Source organism: Eubalaena glacialis, chromosome 13 (genome assembly GCF_028564815.1).
Source record: "Eubalaena glacialis isolate mEubGla1 chromosome 13, mEubGla1.1.hap2.+ XY, whole genome shotgun sequence".
Taxonomy (NCBI): Eukaryota; Metazoa; Chordata; class Mammalia; order Artiodactyla; family Balaenidae; genus Eubalaena; species Eubalaena glacialis.
The window spans coordinates 11,928,627-11,947,483 of record NC_083728.1 but is presented as its reverse complement, the minus strand read 5'-3'; the positions used below and the strand labels follow the sequence as shown (position 1 = coordinate 11,947,483).

The following is an 18,857-nucleotide window of genomic DNA, read 5'->3' as shown; positions in this document are numbered from 1 at the left end:
AGATCAAAACTCTTGTTTCAAACACTAGAAACACATGGGAAAATTCTATTTTCTTTTCCAACCAGAAGACAACTACATCCAGCCAATAAGTAGGTACTAATGGAGACTTAGCAGCTAGGGTCCCACAAAGCTACTTAAATCAAAGGAAAGAGGGGAAGACCACAACCCCTTTTTTCACTCAATCTTTTACGGCAGGGGTTGGCAAACTATGGTCCATGGGCCAAATCTGGCCCACTGCCTGGTTTCGTACGGCCCCTCAAATGAAGAACGATTTTTATAGATGAACATTTGCAATTGATTTGATAATAGGGAATACTAACTTTGAATCCCAATTAAATGTTATCCCCTAAAAAAAGCATTTCATTCTTCTTAGTATACCTGTAACATTATAAAAACTGTACTCAATTATGTTTTGAATTTCATCCAAAAAATTGTGTAAATTTGTTTTCTCTCTTGTTACATAAATACTCACATAATTTCTTTGATTTTGCCTCTTGGACAATAAAGCCTAATTATTTGGGAATTCCCTGGCGGTCCAGTGGTTAGGACTCTGCGCTCTCACTGCCGAGGGCCTGGGTTCAATCCCTGGTCGGGGAACTAAGATCCCACAAGCCGTGCAGCATGGCCAAAAGAAAGAAAGAAAAAAAGCCTAAATATTTACTGACTTGGGCTCACCATAGGAAACGTTTGCCGACCCCTGCTTTAGGAGGTCAAATTGAATCCCAAAGACATTAAATTCTATTACTGAATAAATTATATGCCAAGAGGAAGAAGAGCACAGCTTCTTAAATATTAATGCACACTTTTTATTATATTAAAATCAGGCAATGGTCTGACAATAAAAAGTCTACCTATGGAATACTGTTATGTTAAACTTTACTTACAGGATGTTAAATCCTTAGAACTAAGGTTTTCCCCAGAAAAAGATGAATGGAAACATCAATTGCTTTTCAGACTTGATAGTTGCTGCTTCAAAAGGTGGCTTTACACAAACACTAAGTTAAAAAAAAAAAAAAAAACCTTAGAACACAATGAATTGCTTTTATTTCGGTATGCGTCCAACATCTCAGCATTTAGTGGTCCTGAACAGAAAAGTGGAAAAACGCAGCCATTGGCCAGGAATTCCGGGGATCTGCCGTGCACACCGAGTTCTTTCTTATCCCTGCTGAGGACCGAGAGAAGCAGCAGCACCGAAACCAAAGTGTGCACCGAGTTCACGGTTCTTTTTGTTCCAGTTGTCAGATTCCAAACTAGACCCAAATGGATTGCAAGGATGACCAAATGAGAGCCCTGTTTAAAACTTCTTCAATTTTTAAAAGCAAAAGCAATTACAGGAAAAGAAAACAATTCATTCAGAGGGATCGTGTGTGCTTACAAGTGTCTTCTGTGGCCTTTCTCCAAGTTTAACCACCAAGGACTTTGAGAGCTGGCAGGTCTGTGACCCTGGTGACTGTTCTTTTCACCTTATCAAAACCTGAGCTAATAAAAAAACGTATCAGCTGATGATGACAGCAGAGGGTGGCAGGGCTGAGAACCCAATATTCACTTCCCAGGCTGGTGGAGAGTAAGTAAGTGTGGTTCCAAAACTAAATGAGGGAGGTCAGAGACGCTTTCCAACCTTACCTGATGGCTTCTGGCCAAAGCAAGGAAGTGTCATGGAAAGTGTTGGGTGGTGATGGTGCAAAAAGGGACTTGAGGAGGAGGAAGGACAAAGCAGCACCCCTCGATTAAGGTGGAGGGAGAAGATGTGGGGAAAGCCCTGAATTCCTCACCAAAGGCCAATTTCAGAGGGGAGCCGAGGGGGTTACAATCTATGCTTCGGCCAAGGGTGGCAGTGGAGAGTGGGAAGAGGATGGTGGCTTGGAAGGGGGGCAGCATTTAAGACTTAAAGAAAGAAACCAGGGGTGCAGACGAAGCATCCCACACCCAGCAGGAGTCCCACAGGCTGTGACCTGAAACCCTCACATCTACTCTAAGAAGCCACCCCAAGCTGGAGGGCTGTTGCAGGGAGGGAGGGAGGCAGGGGGAGAGGAACGGGAGAAGGCAGAGACCCCAGGCCATGTAATCAGCAGCAAGGTGATTGCGTGATGTGTCTTTTCACAGTTGAGTTAGATGTGCCCCACCGGTTATGATGGGAATCAATTTAAATATACTTTCTTGATCCCAGAAGTTCAACTATGTGGACAGTGGTTACACTTGACAGGATGATTTGTTATAGCACAACTTATATATTTCAAATGGACAAAAAATTAGTATCATTTACAGTATCTTAAGATAAACTGCCTTTGAATGGGAGCTTCCTTTCCAGTACTTTGAGGTCTACAAGACGTATCTAGAAAATTTACTACTGTGGAAAATGAAGACTGCTTAAATCGAATGGGGGGTAGGGGAGGGCCTGTGGTTTTTCTTTTTGATTAATTGCTGTAACACTGTCCTTCAGGAGGCTGAGGGAGTTTCATATTTTCTTTAGACATCATTAGGCGCCGAAGCTCTTGCAGGACAACTTTGATGCTATATGAATTCTGCCATTTTGCTAGCACTGATATGGCTCTTGGGTCCACCTACAGAAAGGCAAACAAAGAACAAATTACTGTCAGGCTCTCAAACAAAAGAATAGTTGTATGCTGGAGCTAAGCTACAGTAGAAACGTGAGTACAATGCATTTTTCAAGTCGAACATGCTCATCACACAGTGGCATCTGACATGCAGAATCCCCACAGGATTCCCTCCCTCCAGTTAGTCTGTTTTTCCCTTTTTGTGTCCCAAACCCTCACTGTGTGGGAGAAGGAAATTATGAATAAGTAAAACCACCTTTAGAGAAATGGCACTGACACTTGGTGAGACTCAACCCAACTGGCTCTGAAACAACGACCTGAGCTGCTCCTGGGCTGGCTGCGGCTACTGCTCAGGGCCTGTCCTCTCTCAACGTTACGCCCAGGTGGTGGGCGATGAAGAGGCACAGGGCAGCAGCGAGAGCACAAGCAACGGGTGGCGAGGACCCAGGCTCTAATGACAAGCGCCTTCCTCAGAGTCACACCCTCTCAAGTTAGTTAGCATTCCCCAAGAAATTTCCCGAAGTGTGAGTTGAGTCCTGGGTTCAGGACTTCAGGTGGAACTCAGAGACAACACTAAACACTGAACACAGTAACAAGGCTCATCTCTTTTCAATTTTCTTTCAAGTCTTCTGAATACCTCAAAACAGAAGGCTTACTAGCTCATGCAATGCTAATGTGCAGCACCCTTTAGTACTTGCTGATCTCCCCTCTGAACAAGAGAGCAGGCCTCAGAGGCTCAAAAACCTTTGGCAAGCAACATATGGAGGAAGAATTTACCAACTTTGCTTTGTTTTTGTAATATTTACCATTGCCGTTATTGCCTTCTTATGACAAATGAGACTGGTTTCCATTTATGGCAGTGCAAATGGTGGTAAAAATAAGTTAAAAAAGCAAGGCCATTAGAGGAAAAAAATAGTATGTCGTCCCCAAATAAGGCCCATGAGGTAAAAGTGTGACCTTGGGCAAGATCTTTCACCTCGGTTTCCTCACCTCTCTACCTCTTGGGTGTATATCAGGAGGACTGAATGAGCTCTTATCTCAAAGTGACCGGCATAGTGCTGAGTAATACAGGCCACAGTACATGCTGTGTAAGTTGTGGTTAAACACAATTGGGAAACAGGCCCTCACCCCAAATCTGCACATGTTCATACTGCAATATATTTTATCATCAAATAACCAAGTAACATATGGACTCCAGCCCAAAGTGCCCCTGATATTAAAGTACAAAGCATTTTTCAGAGAACCCCAGAGAACAAGTAGGGGCAGGAAAAACAACTTACCACTCCATTAGAACTATTAACTCCATTCATATTAATTTTTGTTACAAATCTTACAAAGGGGGGTGCTTCTGGGTATTTAGGTCCACATTCTATTTTAAGGCTGTATATTCGGTTTTCATAAATTGTCTGGAAAAAAAAAGGGTACAGCCATGTCAGGCAATTACAAAGAATTCAAAAAGGTAGAACTTCTGAAACCTCATTTATTCCTGACTGCAGAACTGGTGCATCTGCTTCCATTACACAAAGTCTACTGGTTATTTGATAAGTTAGCAGTAATTAGTCCTTACACTGGTGTATGTGAATCCTGGCCTGGGGGGGAATATAAAGAAGGCAGAAAATTTAAGCTAGTTATCACTGAAGTTTCATGTTAGTGTTATTAAGGCCAATCAGATGGACTTGTTTTTGTGTTAATTTTTCTACGCTCTGGGAAATGATGTGTAAGAGGCATTCTTCATTCTGAGAAGTCACACCAGATGTCTACTCATGCGGGGATCATCAGCCAGTGCATTAAATACCACCATGTACAAAGCGCAGTGCAGGTAACTCTTGAGAGAACTTCAAAACGAAGCACAAGGTGGGGGTGGGATAGAGACAGGAGAGTCGCTTCCCACTTCATCACCACTTCGGGGTTGTGCTCTGTGAAAGGGATCTCAACTGTAGGTGCCATCATCTCTCCCTGCTGTTTTTATGATGACCTGAGAGATTACTGGCATTTAGTACATGAGGTGGGGAGCCAAGGATGCCAGACCTGCACTGGAAAAAAATAGTCCTTCTCCAAATGCCAACTGTGCCTCTCTTGAGAAACACTGGAAAGGTCCGATCCCCTGAGCCAATGAACTTTTCCCTTTAACTTCCACCCAGTGAACAGCAGAACGTGCTGACTTTCCCAGGCTGTTCCTTCTGCCCAGAGTGCCGTGCCCCCACCTGAACTACTTCACAACCTTCAAGACCCAGTTCAAACATCATATGAAACAGAAGGCTACTTCACAAGTTTTCTGTCTTATATGAAGTTGCATTATCATCATTTGCGTGTCTGAAGACCACACCAAGGGGTGACAGCTCCCCATCAGACTGGCCCCGTTGAAGGCAAGGACCACCCTCCTCTGGGTTCCCCTCTCAGGCACCAGTGCCCCTTCCTCACTGCATGCTGCACGAGAAATGGCTCCTGTGTAAACGGTGACATCTAGTGGTCTTTGGGGGGAATAAATTAAAGAAGATGTGATTTAAATGCTTGAAAACATTATGTCTAAATAGTGGCCCATCCCTAATTTAAAAACTGGGACATATATTAATATTTTAAAATTCAGAAGGCAGTCTTAATATACGCATAGAAACTTTTCACATCCACTTAACAGGGACCCCAACCTATAACAAAATCAAAAATCAATTCTGGATTTCCACCCACCCTCAAGATGCTCCCCCCTCTCTTCTTTCCTCATAAGTAGCAGCACCATCCAGCAGTTAAAGCAAAAACCTAGCAGCCAGCCATGATTCCCCTTTTCCTCACCCCTTACCTCCCAATCATCAAAAGGTCTCAGCTTCTACCTCCAAAAGAGATCCCACACCCACCCACTTTCCTCCACCACCGCACCTCATCTGAATCACCCCAAGTCTCTACCTTCTCTCTCACTCCCCTAGCATGTGCTCCCCATACAGCAGCCTGACTGACCTTTCAAAACCGGAAACTGTTCCTGTGGCTTAACCCCTCCAATGGCTTCCTGGTGACCTAAGAAGGGAAGCCCCAGTTTCTGGATCGGACCCTGTGCACCCCTGCCTTTCTCTCCGTTTATTCTTCTCCCTCCTCATCCAGCCCCAAGTTCTCTCTCCTTGGGGCCCTGATACCAGCTGCTCCACTGCACACTGCAGCTCACTCCTCTCGGAGTCCTCCTCACCCCTCGTCTGAAGACTGACTCCCAGTCTTGTGTTTGACACCCCTCACTAAACTCATAACAAGGAGGGCAGGGGCCTCAACTGAACTGGTATTCAACTGTTGAATGAATGAATGTTGCTCTTTAAGCTTTTATAAAACGAACACCTTGTTGCAAGTAAGGAGTTTCCTCCAAGAAAGAAAAACTCACTCAGTAAACATAACAAGCAGGAAGCGAAGAGTGGCACGGTCTCCGTACAGATTTATGGAAAATATGGTAAAAGGTCCAGCCTCAGCGCCTAACACAGTCTCACACTCAATAAATATCTGTTGACTGCATGGATCCCAAATTCATCTCTGGGTGTGTCCTGCATTCCTGCTTACTGGTTTTGTCACACAATTCAAAGACAATTTCTTACATAAAAAAGTCCCTGGGGGCTCACAGTAATTACCAAAATCACGAAGTCTGTTAAAATCTTTGACACTACATTTTGGAGGCTCTGATGCACCAATTTATTCACCTGCCAGCATGGTTTGTGGCTTATCAGTGTTGATAAGAGGTCACTGATCACTCTATTAACAACAGCATCAAAATGGTTAAGAAGGTAGGCAGTTTAGTAATAGGATTCTGATTATTACATAGATTAAATCTTAATGTTACTCTTGACACTATGAAAGTCTAATTTAAAAACATCCATGCTATGACTAACTTAGAACAAGAGAAATATTGAATTTCTGACCACTTATGTTCAACTGGCATTTTCATTGGAACACAGTGAAAAGTGCCTCAAGTCAAGTGAGCAGAGACACTGAAGGGTCACTAAAAAGCCCAAAGCAAAACTGTTATAGAAAATGAGGTTCTGGTTTTTTCTTTTGTTTACGAGGGCTCCAGAGACCTGCTAAAAAGGTTTCATTGAAGAAAGGAAATGTGCCTGAAGGAGAATTGCTAGAACATTCTGTCTCTGTGAGGAACACTGCTCTCTTTAAGATTCATTATTTGATCATGGAACAACTTTGTTGTCATGGCTTGAGCTTCATGGGGCAATTTGGCAGTGCCTATCAACATGTTGAAACAGGCATGCTCAGACCAGCAAGACCATTTCTAGGAATTTCCTACAGACAGACTCGTACAAAAAGGTGAAGCACTGTTTAGTTATTTTTGATACTTCAGACAATCTAAATGTCCACCTGCAAGGGACTGACTAAACAAATAAGGCATATTCCTATAATTGGATACTCTGCAGCCTTTTGAAAGGCTGAGCCCCAGACACACACACACACACACACACACACACACACACACACACACACTCATACACTCACGCATGCACGCACCCCTGCAAAGGCTGCCAAGACATAGCTCTTGGTATAGCCAGCAAGTTGCAGATTATGTATAACCTACAGAAGCAGACAGACACCTCCCTCCAACTCTGGATATATTTATGTGTACATAGGCTGTTTCATCCATTGATCACTACATGCCCAGAGCCTAGAGATCACAAACTTTTCTTGGGCCTAAAATATATATGTGAGATAATCCTAGCCTGATCATGAGGAAAACATGAGACCAATTCAAACAGGGAGACACTCTACAAAATATATGACCAGTACTCCTCCAGACTGTCAAGGACAACAAAACCAAGAAAAACCTGAAACTGTTACAGGCACAAGGAGCCTAGGACATGACAGCAAAACATAATGTGGTATATTGGATAGGATTCTAGAACAGAAAATAGACATAAGGTAAAAAGCTAAGGACACCTGAATAAATTATGGACTTCAGTTAATAATGTATCAATATTGGTTCATCGGTTGTAACAAATGTACTGTAATAATATAAGACGTTAACAATAAGGGAAACTGGGGTAGGGTGGTGTATACCAGAACTTTCTTTCTACACCACCTTTGCAACTTTTCTGTAAATCTGGAAGTATTATAAAATACAATGAATGTTTGCTTATTTATCTATGTATATTGCAGTACAGTTGACTGACAATACTAGTCTCAGGTGTACAACATAGTGATTCAATATTTTTATAGATTATACTCCATTTAAAGTTATTATAAAATATTGGCTACATTCCCTGTGCTATACAATACATCCTTGTAGCTTTATTTTATACACAGTAGTTTGTATCTCTTAATCCCCTACCCCTATTTTGCCCATCCTCCCTTCTCTCTCCCTACTGGTAACCACTAGTTTGTTCTCTGTATCTGTGAGTCTGTTTCGGTTTTGTTATATTCATTTGTTTATTTTTTAGATTCCACATAAAAGTGTTAACATACAGTATTTGTCTTTCTCTGTCTAACTTATTTCACTAAGCATAACCCCCTCCAGGTCCATCCATGTAGTTTCAAACGGCAAAATTTCATTCTTTTAAAATGTATTTCTAAGATATACGAGATATGAGAAAAGGAAAAAGGTATTGGCTGCAAAAATATGCAAAGCAAAGCACAAAATCTAAATTAATATATAAAAGAAAGATGACACTAGGTGAACTAGTCAACCACTACTCAGTTCAAATCTGATACAGTTATATAAAAAGTATGTTTAATGTACAATGTGGGCATATGCTATGTTAGAATAAAGGATGGGCCCTCTAAAAAAGGGAGACCAGGTAGAGCCTGAGAAGATCTCAACAACTTAGGACATGGACAGGTAGTAAATGTACAGGAAGAGGTGTGAGAGGAGACGCATCGAACTACCGTTCACAGTTAATCTGGGGAGGAAAGTGGGGATTTGAAAGTTCGGGAAAAGCTGGGAAAAAAAGACACCACACTAGGATTTTAACAGAGTATTTAATATAGGGAATCGGTTAAACAGGTATCACTGGACTGAAAAAAGCTTTAAAAGAGGAACCTGTACTAACACAGAGGTAATAAGTGCAGGGAGCAGGTATCACCTCTTATTATTCCCTTTGTTCCCCCTTAAGGCTGGGGGCGACAAAGGAACAAAGCTGGAGTTGATCAGATCTAGAGGCTCAGAGGAAGAGGGCTCCAGAGCTGAACCCAGATCTCTGAGGAGGGGGTGCTGCGAGGCTGATGCTGGGGGTGCCCCCAAAAGCTGGAGGCTGGAACCCACTGCTGATGCCAGGATGAAGGGCAATTACCAGAGTAGCACAGACAGAACAAGAGGCAAACAGGAAGGAACAAGTCTCTTTTCTCCGCCTTACAGACTCTCTCCTGTGTCCTGATTGGTGGAGCCTAACAGGAAGCCAGCTGACAAAGGAAAAATGTAGTTTGCAGAGTGCCAGCCCCAGGATCCAAAGCAGAGCAGGGAAAGGTGGGCTTGGAGCTTACTAACCAGCACCTGTGCACACCCCTCTAAACAGTGACAAGACACAATTTTCCTCTGTACAAAAACTCTCTTCCCATCAGTCAGGGTATCCTTCTGAGTGAGCCATAGGTCCCTCTGAAGGCAATACTAATTATTCATTTCTCTAATTCAATCATAGTGCCACCTGAATATTCTACAGCCTAAAGACTAAACTGCTGAGTTGACCACACAATCCTAATAGAAAATAAAAAGGCGAAAGGAGGCATTCGCTTCTTCCCATTTGCTTTCTGTTCCCACCAATGTCAGTCTGGCATGAGGCCCTAATCCTGGCAGCAAGAGCTGTCTCTGGTCTCCAGCTTCTGGCCTTTCAGTGCTCCTCCAACCAACTCTGCTGGGCCCCACAGGAACTAACAGCAGAGGGTATCTGTCCTCCAAGTGTTAGGTTTCGATGGCCCCAGCCTCCCCTGACCCATCCTCCCAGATCCAGGCGGTGGTGATTGCTTTGTGTTATCTTTGTGTTCCCCCAGTGTGCTTTTTTGGCTTTTTTCAGTCCAACACCTATTTGATCAACTTCCTATATTAAATTCTCTCTGTTGAAATACCCAGTATGGTTTCTCTTCCTGACTGACATAAAGAATTAAAGGGAACAAAGTGAATTGCTTACTCTGTATTGTTTGAAAAACTTTACCAGAATATATTCATTTATCAGACATGTAACTTAAAGCTTTTAAAAAAGAGACGGATCAATATGCACTGATATGGAAAGATGTCCACCATCTGCTAAGGGGAAAAAAAAATTAAAGCTGCAAAACATTAAGCATAGCAAGGTCTCATTTTTATTAAAAAGGATATGTATTTGCTTGTGTACCCACAGCAAATGCTAGTAGAAACACACCACGCACCAAATGATCAGTTTTTATTCTGTGGGGAGTATAATGAAATGGGGAAAGGATCACTTTCCTTTTACTTCACACACTCCTGTAATTCTGTTTGTTCTTAAGCATGCATACAATACTTTTAGATAAGTATGTGTACAAATACACACCTACACTCTAACCCACACATAAAAACACTATCTTGGAGAACCCCAGAGGTATTAACAGTGCTTCTCAACCAGGGTTAATTTCTGTCCCTGTCCCACTCCCGAAGTGGTGGGAATCAGGCAACACCTGGAGACATTTATGACTGTCACAACAGGGTTGGGGAGGTGCTTCTGGCATCTAGTGAGGAGACACCAGGGATGCTGCTAAACATCCTCTAATGCAAAGGACAGCTCCAAAACAAATAATGACCCAGCCCAATATGTCAATAGTGCCAAGGCTGAGAAACTTTGCCCTATAACCTGGCTAGTGTTACCACCTCACGGTCAGAGTAGAAATACTCCACGTCTAATGCTGTGGACAGTCACATGTTTGCCAGAATTTTGCAAGGGGCACTTGGATGGGAAGCTTTACTTTTAGGTTTGGAGGACTTGCTTTCAAAAAAAAAAAAAAAAAAAAAAAAAAGATTTTTTTATATATATATATACATATATTTTCAAATAGCTAACACACACATACGATTAAAGCATAAAGAGTACAAAAATACAGTGAAAAATAAGCCTCCTTTCCACCCTGGCCCCAGCCAGCAATCCCTTTTGAAGGCAACTACTGTCATCAGCTTCTTTTATGTTTTCCAAAAGTATTCTAAGCACACAGAAGCACAAGTGTATGTCTGGCCTCTTCCTCTTCCCTCACCCACCCCCACCCCAAGTGACAGCACAGTCTGTATACTGCTTTGTACCTTTTTTCACTTAAATATCATGGAGATCACTCCATTTCAGCACGTATAAATCTGTCTCATTCTTTTGAAAACCTAACAGTATATAATATGGTCCACTGAAAGATACTGAGGTGCTTGCCAATATTTTGCTACTATTGAAAACACTGCATGAAATAATTTTGTACATACAGGCTTTTGGGCAATACATTCAAGAAAAGCTGAGTAAATTCCTAGCAGAATTGCTGGATCATATGGTATACACCTTTTAAATACTGGTGGAGGATTTTGAGTAATACAATAACAAAAATACAATAGGGAGATGAGTTACTCAGAGCTCTATTTAGATGCTTTAATAATTAGCTTGATATTCCCGATGCACAGCATATACCCTGTATGTTAATCATAAAATAGATTGGTCACAGGAAGCACCTAGAAGCAGGTAGTTCCTTTTATGACTTTGTTTTTAACCTTGGGGAGCCACGGCAATAGAAACTATAAGGGTAAAAAGACAGACAATAACAAGTATTGGTGAGGGAGCAGAGAAACTGATACACTCATGCATTGCTGGTGGGAATGTAAAGTGGTGCAGCCACTTTGGAAAACAGTTTGCCAGTTGTTTAAAATGTTAAACAGAGTTATCATATGATCCAACAATTCCACTCCTATGTATATACTTAAGAGAACTGAAAACATCTGTCCACATAAAAACCTGTACACAAATGTTCATAGCAGTATTATTCATAATATGCAAAAAGTGGAAAAAATCCAAATGTCCATCAATTAATTAATGGATAAACAAAATACGGTATATTCATACAAAAGAATATTATTCAGCCATAAAAAGGAATGAACTACTGGTAAGTGCTATAACATGAACAAACGTTGAAAACATTATGCTAAGTAAAAGCCAGTCACAAAAGACCACATATTGATTCCAATTACATGAAATGTCCACAACAGGCAAATGCATAGATACAGAAAGTAAACAGTGATTGTCAAGGGTGAGGAGTGAGCGGGTAGAGGGCAGAATGGGAGTGACTGCCAAAGGGTATGGGGTTTCTTTCTTGGGTAATGAGAATGCTCTGAAATTAGTGACAGTTGCACAATTCTGAATATAATAAAAACCACTGAACTGTACACTTTAAAAGTATATTCTATGCTAAGTGAATTCTATGGTTTGTGAATTATGTCTCAATTAAAAAAAAAAGAAGGATGTAAAGGATATATGGAAAGTATCTTACATACTGTAGCTACTCATTAAAAGTTAGCCCCCTTTGGAAAGAGGTAAACTGAAACTCAGGGTAATCTAAGATGTTTTAGGTGGAACAGCATATTTTCAACAGAACTTAGTGTTCATTTTATTTGTTCATTTGTTTGTTTAAGTATATAATTCAGTGGTATTTAGCGTATTCACAATGTTGTATGCTGGTTCATTCTTAGTTTGTTAGAACCTAAAAATCAGTCTGTTAACAAATCTGTTGAACATCTACCCCATTCTGAGTCATTTCTAGGTGCTCTGGAGAGTAAAGAGAAGGGAAGAATAGTTCTCATCTTCAAAAAACCTAAACCATTCTTAGGAAGATAAGAATGCAGTGAAGGAAGCCATCACTATACAGTGGACTTTCAGAGACAGCAAGAAATGATCTTTATGAAGAAACAAGCCTTCTAGATCAAGGTTTTTCCCAGTATTTAATAGATTCAGAAAACTCCGATTTTCATAGATTAAAAAAAGATCAAGAAATGAGTAAAAACAGATTGAATATTTTTTTTAAAACCCCCCAAACAAAACTACAGGGTCACAAAAATGATTCAAAAAGTAACATTAAATATCAAAGCCAGTCATTCACCATGAGTGTTTATGACAGTCTAAGAGTCCTAACACTGAGCGAGCACCACACGCTTCCTTTTTTCAGACAGGGCCGCGTCCCATGTGTCTTTCTATCTCCCAGCGAGCTGGTGCAGAGCCTTGCACGAGGTGAAAAGAATGACCGAACATCATCACCCTTAAGCACAAGCAGACACAGGAAAGGGCCTGCTACACTCAGGCAGAATCTCCTACCGCTTGTCTGAAACAAGTGTCACATTATTGGAATCTATTTCTTCACTCCTACATCAAATTACTACTTAAGACTGGATAATTCTATAATGGGAACAGATGAAAACTCAAAATATAAATAGGAAGGAGACAATATAGCACAGTGGTTAGGAGCACAGGCTCTGGAGTGAGACCAGGTTTGGGAATTATCAGCTATGTCACTTTGTGCGAGTACCCTGGCTTTTCCAAGTCGGCTTCCTCATCTGTAAGATGGAATGCAACTACGCAACAGGAGCACCTTACAACAGGCTCTTGTGAGAATTAAAGGGCATTTCTGGGGGGTTTACTATGTGCCACAAAAAAAGGTTAGCTGGCATTATAAGACTGGGAACGCTCGAAAATCACAGAGCTCTAAAAGAGAGGTCCTGTTCCCCATCCCCATTGTCTTTGTCTTCTTTGCAAAGGTCTTTGGGCCCAAAAGAGCCTGGAACAGACCAGAGCAGACCAGGCAGGCAATAACCCTTTGTTGAATGGCCCAATGAATTAGGATACAGACGCATGGCAGGACTGGGAAACAATGAATAAAAACCACAACCTTTGGAAGGTTTTCCAAAGTTCAGTTGGACACTGTCTTCAGGAATGCTGGCTGTACCTGGAGCCTTGTTATTTGATAAGCCCAGGAGTTTGTTCTAAACTACATGAGGGTACAATTACCTCAAACCTCACTGTCTACATTGTCATGTGAATTCACACTATGAGTCTAAACAGGTTTTTGCTTACCATTTAGAGGGATTAAACAGCATCAGAAGAGGTTCAAATATATAAACTGAAACTGGTCAAAAAAGAATAGCCACATTTCAGAAAATATACCATTGGTGAGCTTTTTCCGTGATAAGGCTAATATTTTTTAAAAGGAGGCACAGTGAATTTAAGACATTGACATTTATAGCGGTAGCTCGACGCTTACTCTTGGAGGCCCAATTATCATCCCTGTCCATCTTGTAAGTGTCATGTCTTCGTCATCTTCTAGACCCCAGCTAACTGTGCCATCTCCTACTCCTTTCTGGCCTTCTTCGAGTTCTTCCAACAGTCGGAAATTGCGAGGGACTTTTACTCCTAAAATAAATGGAAAGAAATTCAAGATACTAGCAACTCCAGGGGAACTTGTAAGCCTAGAGCTAGCTGCTCATTATCACTAGGTCAGAATAAAGATGCTTATGAGCTAAAAACTGCTGTAAGTTGTCGTACCTCAAGCTTGCTGCTTACGAAGCTATCTGTATTGACCAGCACAACCAGAAGGAAGGGGCACGTGGTTTGTTACAGGTGAAGTGACGACTACACCAGGGCTAGATGACCGAACCTAGAAAGACACCCCACCCCCATCCCTGGAGCTTTGACGAACTTCATAAAGGGTTTACAAGCCGAAATGTTGATTAATTTGGGCCTACTAGTTTGAGATGAAAACTAAAGTGCTAACAAAAGTGCCTTGGAAGAAAAGAGGCTATTTCTTTTGTTTTGTTCTTATTCTACATTTCTGAGTCTAAGGGCGTGCTCATTTGTTGGAACGACTCTCAAACTACCTTAGGAGGAACAGACGCCCTGGCCCTATCGTGTAACAACAGTGTCCTCTTGGTCAACTCAGAGTCAACAGAAGGCGGCAAGGATGAAAAACTGCAAATATTTAAGTCATAGTTTCTCTCTTGTGAAAAAGCTAAGAGGGTAGCCAGTTCTCTGCTTTACCTGTTTCCAAAAATCCCAAAGCCTGGCAAGTAGCTCATGGAAGCAAGCACACAAACACATCTCACAGGTTCATGCCACTGTACCTAAGTTCAGGCTGAGGCTTGCACTGCTTCTGGGTGTCTTCCAGAACAAAGTCTAGGTACTGGGGCCCAGATGGGGATGTTATTCTCCCAACCAGTCCTGCCTACCTCTCCCCCCACTCACCTCTTCCCCTGGCATTTAGACTATTCCTCAGGAAAAAACTCAGGATCCAGGCAAGTTACAAGCTTTCTTTACTGAGCCTCCAACTGGCCAGACTCTCAGAGCCAAGCAGCACTTAACATATGATTATGAAGAAATACCCACTGGAGGGACTCAAGACTGTGGGAGGTGTTCTCTGTATACCTCAGTATTTCCCAAAGTGTGGAACATATGTTACTATTAATTCAACTGGAATAAATACCTGAGGAAATCAGACACTTTTCTAGGCACCGGGAAATAAGCTGTGAACAAAACAAAAATGCCTGCCCTCATGGAGCTTACATTCTAGAAGGAAACAAATACAAATTATGCAAGTTATGTAGTATGACAGATGGTGGTGCTCTGGAGCAGAGTACTGGTGGGGGGAGTTACGATTTTAAATAGGGAACATGACTTATCGGCAGCTGAGGGGAGAGTCTTCCAGTCAGAGGAAACGGCAGGTGCAAAGGCCCTGAAGTACGACCTTGCCCAGAGTGTCAAAGAACAGCAAAGATGCCAAATGAGCTAAAACCAAGTTAGTGAGATGGAAGAACAGTAGGAAATTAGGGACTCCAACTGTTAAAGAGCCACTGGAGTTTTGAATAGAGGAATCACAGGATTTTGACTTGTTTTTAACAGGATCCCTCTGGCTGCTGTATGAAGAGTACAGTGAAGGGAGCTAGGGCAGAAACAGCTAGAAGGCTATTGCAGTAATCCCAGCAAAAGATCATAGGTGTTAACAGTGAAGGAACAGGGTGATAGCAGTGAAGGTGGTGAGAAGTAGCACAGTTTTAGATATTTCAGAGGTCTGAGCTGGTAAGATTTCCTGTCAGATTGCCTATGAAGTGTGAGAGAAAGAGAAGTCAACTATGGCTCCCAGGCTTTTTTTCAGGCGGTACATGAGTGAACACTTCATTTTACAGTCATGTATTTATTTTTAAGAATAACTTATTTAGGGCAAGTAATGTTAAACTAATTTCCCCTTTATGATTATGTTAAAATTTCCCTTTGAAAATAAACATAAGCAAAAGAGTCAGCCGACTGAAGAAAAATATTAAATAGCACAGATGGTACTTGAAAGGAAACAGGAAAAATCTGAAAGCATTCTTGAATGGTCCGTTTGGAAAACACTGGCATTTTTTATCCACAGAAGAGCCAACTGGATTATTCATTTATACTGGATTAAGTCTCCTCCAGCAAACGCGAAACTGAAGGCTGTTTGTGATATTATAAGCAAAAAACCAGACAATTCAATGCCTTTTGTTTAGAAAGAGTTAAATCTTTAATAATCCTAACTAATTTGGCTTAGGAGGAAAAAATCACTGTGCATTACTACTGCTGTTACTATTGGTTACTTTATAAGCCTGCACTAATAAAAATGAATATCCAAATAGCACAGAATTGTACTGACAGGAAGACTGATAAATATCTGAGGTACTTGTTCACAGATGGTGTAATGGGCTGAACTGTGTCTCAAGTTCATATGTTGAAGACCTAAGTGCCAGCATCTCAGAATGTGACTATATTTGGAAACAGAGCCTTTAAAGAGGTGATTAAGTTAAAATGAGGCCATTAGGGTGGGCCCTAATCCAATTTGACTGGTGTCCTTACTAGAAGAGGAAACTTAGATGCACAAGGAAACAACAGGTATGCACATTTGTATGGAGTAAAGACCATGTGAGGACCCAGTGAGAAGGCAACCACCTGCAAGCCAAAAGAAATCAAACCTGCTGATACCTTGATCTTGGACTTCTAGCCTCCAGAATTCGGAATTTCCATTGTTTAAGCTACCCAGTCTGTGGTATTCTGTTATGGCAGCCCTAGTAAACTAATACAGATGCTAAGAGACATCTTAAGAAACCTGGATAGATGGTGACAGCAGTTATCTCTAGGTGCAAGGATTATGGGTGGTTCCAACCCCCCCTTTCCATATTTTCTGATTTTTTTAAAAACCACGATTGTGACTTACTTCCCTCTGTATGACAGACTCTAGGTCCATCCATACCTCACTACAAATAACTCAATTTCGTTTCTTTTTATGGCTGAGTAATATTCCATTGTATATATGTGCCACATCTTCTTTATCCATTCATCTGTTGATGGACACTTAGGTTGCTTCCATGTCCTGGCTATTGTAAATAGAGCTGCAATGAACACTGTGGTACATGACTCCTTTTGAATTATAGTTTTCTCTGAGTATATGCCCAGTAGTGGGATTGCTGGGTCGTATGGTAGTTCTATTTTTAGTTTTTTAAGGAACCTCCATACTGTTCTCCATAGTGGCTGTATCAATTTACATTCCCACCAACAGTGCAAGAGGGTTCCCTTATCTCCACACCCTCTCCAGCATTTATTGTTTGTAGATTTTTTGATGATGGCCATTCTGACCAGTGTGAGATGATATCTCATTGTAGTTTTGATTTGCATTTCTCTAATGATTAATGATGTTGAGCATTCTTTCATGTGTTTGTTGGCAATCTGTGTATCTTCTTTGGAGAAATTTCTATTTCAGTCTTCTGCCCGTTTTTGGATTGGGTTGTTAGAGTCTGTCATACAGAGTGAAGCAAGTCAGAAAGAGAAAAACAAATACCGTATGCCAACACATATATATGGAATCTAAGAAAAAAAAAAAAAAAGGTCATGAAGAACCTAGGGGCAAGACGGGAATAAAGACGCAGACCTACTAGAGAATGGACTTGAGGATATGGGGAGGGGGAAGGGTAAGCTGGGACGAAGTGAGAGAGTGGCATGGACATATATACACTACCAAACGTAAAATAGATAGCTAGTGGGAAGCAGCCGCATAGCACAGGGAGATCAGCTCAGTGCTTTGTGACCACCTAGAGGGGTGGGATAGGGAGGGTGGGAGGGAGGAAGACCCAAGAGGGAAGAGATATGGGGATATATATATGTATAACTGATTCACTTTGTTATAAGGCAGAAACTAACACACCATTGTAAAGCAATTATACTCCAATAAAGATGTTAAAACAAAACAAAACAAAAAAAACACCACGATTGTGTCATTTGATCAACAAAACACTTAGGAACCATGTCAACCAAACTGCACTTGCTATTCGCTTTGCCTGGAACACTCTTCCCCAGATAAGTTACATCAGTCATGCTTCCTCACCTTCTCTAGGGCTTCAGTTATATGACAACTGATTGAAATAAGGATCAAGGATTCTCTGAGAGTGGGAATCTCACTTCATAGTATTCCCTAAGTGACTAACTTTAAGTAGTCTGTGTTCTTTAGTGTTATCAATACTTGTTCAAGTCAAATGATCAACAGCAAAGTACAATAGCTCCCATGGCTAAGCCCTTCACTCTTGAATGAAGTTATACATGTGACCTCTATTTCAAGTTGCTCTCTTTGGCAAGATAAAAAATGTGCTTTTTTTTCTTTTCTTTTTTTGCTGCTCCTCTGTTTGCAGGATCTTAGTTCCCCAACCAGGGATTGAACCCGGGGTCCCAGCAGTGAAAGCGCCAAGTCCTAACCACTGAACCGCCAGGGAATTCCCCCAAATGTGCTATTTTTTGTGTCAGATCTTTAAATCAGGTTGGATTATTTCAGGTGTAACTGTTCCTCTTTTAAACTTTAGCAAAGAACATCCTTATAGGTGGAAATGTTCCCTCTTCATCTAACAACCAGGTCTGATTAGGAAATCTTTTTTTTTTTTTTTTTTTAATTTTTTGGCCACGCTTCGCGGCATGTGGGATCATAGTTTCCCGACCAGGAAACGAACCCGCGCCCCCTGCACTGGAAGCACAGAGTCTTAACTGCTGGACCGCCAGGGAAGTCCCCCTGATTAGGAAATCTTAATCCAAATATCACAAGCTCATTGCTATTAGTTTCAAAACAGGTAGTGAATTCAAGTTATATCTTTCTGACGCTTGATTTTTTTACTTCTGAAGTAGGGGAAAATATTATATTAGTAATGAATCTTGCACTTCCAACAGGTATTTCCATTGGATTAGACATTTAATTACTTAAAAACAAAGCATGCAAAGCTCATATACACAACTGAACAACAACAAAAAATGAGTCACTTAAACTTATTTTAGGTTAGTATTTGGAACAGTAAATGAGCACCACAGAGGACAAAGTCAGCTTTTTGTTGTT

General features: G+C 41.3%; 1 protein-coding gene across 4 annotated transcripts in view; it reads right to left on the bottom strand.

The window, feature by feature from the left end:
- Positions 1 to 1,021: 1,021 nt before the first annotated feature.
- The window catches only part of UBE2V1 (ubiquitin conjugating enzyme E2 V1), a 30,538-nt gene continuing 12,702 nt past the window's right edge, over positions 1,022 to 18,857 (bottom strand). For 3 of the 4 annotated variants that reach the window (XM_061207806.1, XM_061207807.1, XM_061207809.1), the window contains exons 2-4: positions 13,743 to 13,891; positions 3,836 to 3,961; positions 1,022 to 2,561 (exon numbers count right to left, since the gene is read on the bottom strand). In XM_061207806.1, coding sequence (XP_061063789.1) covers positions 2,415 to 2,561; positions 3,836 to 3,961; positions 13,743 to 13,891 — 422 coding nt within the window. In that variant the 3' untranslated portion in view covers positions 1,022 to 2,414. The remainder of the gene's footprint in view (positions 2,562 to 3,835; positions 3,962 to 13,742; positions 13,892 to 18,857) is intronic. The other variant, XM_061207808.1, reaches the window with a different exon arrangement.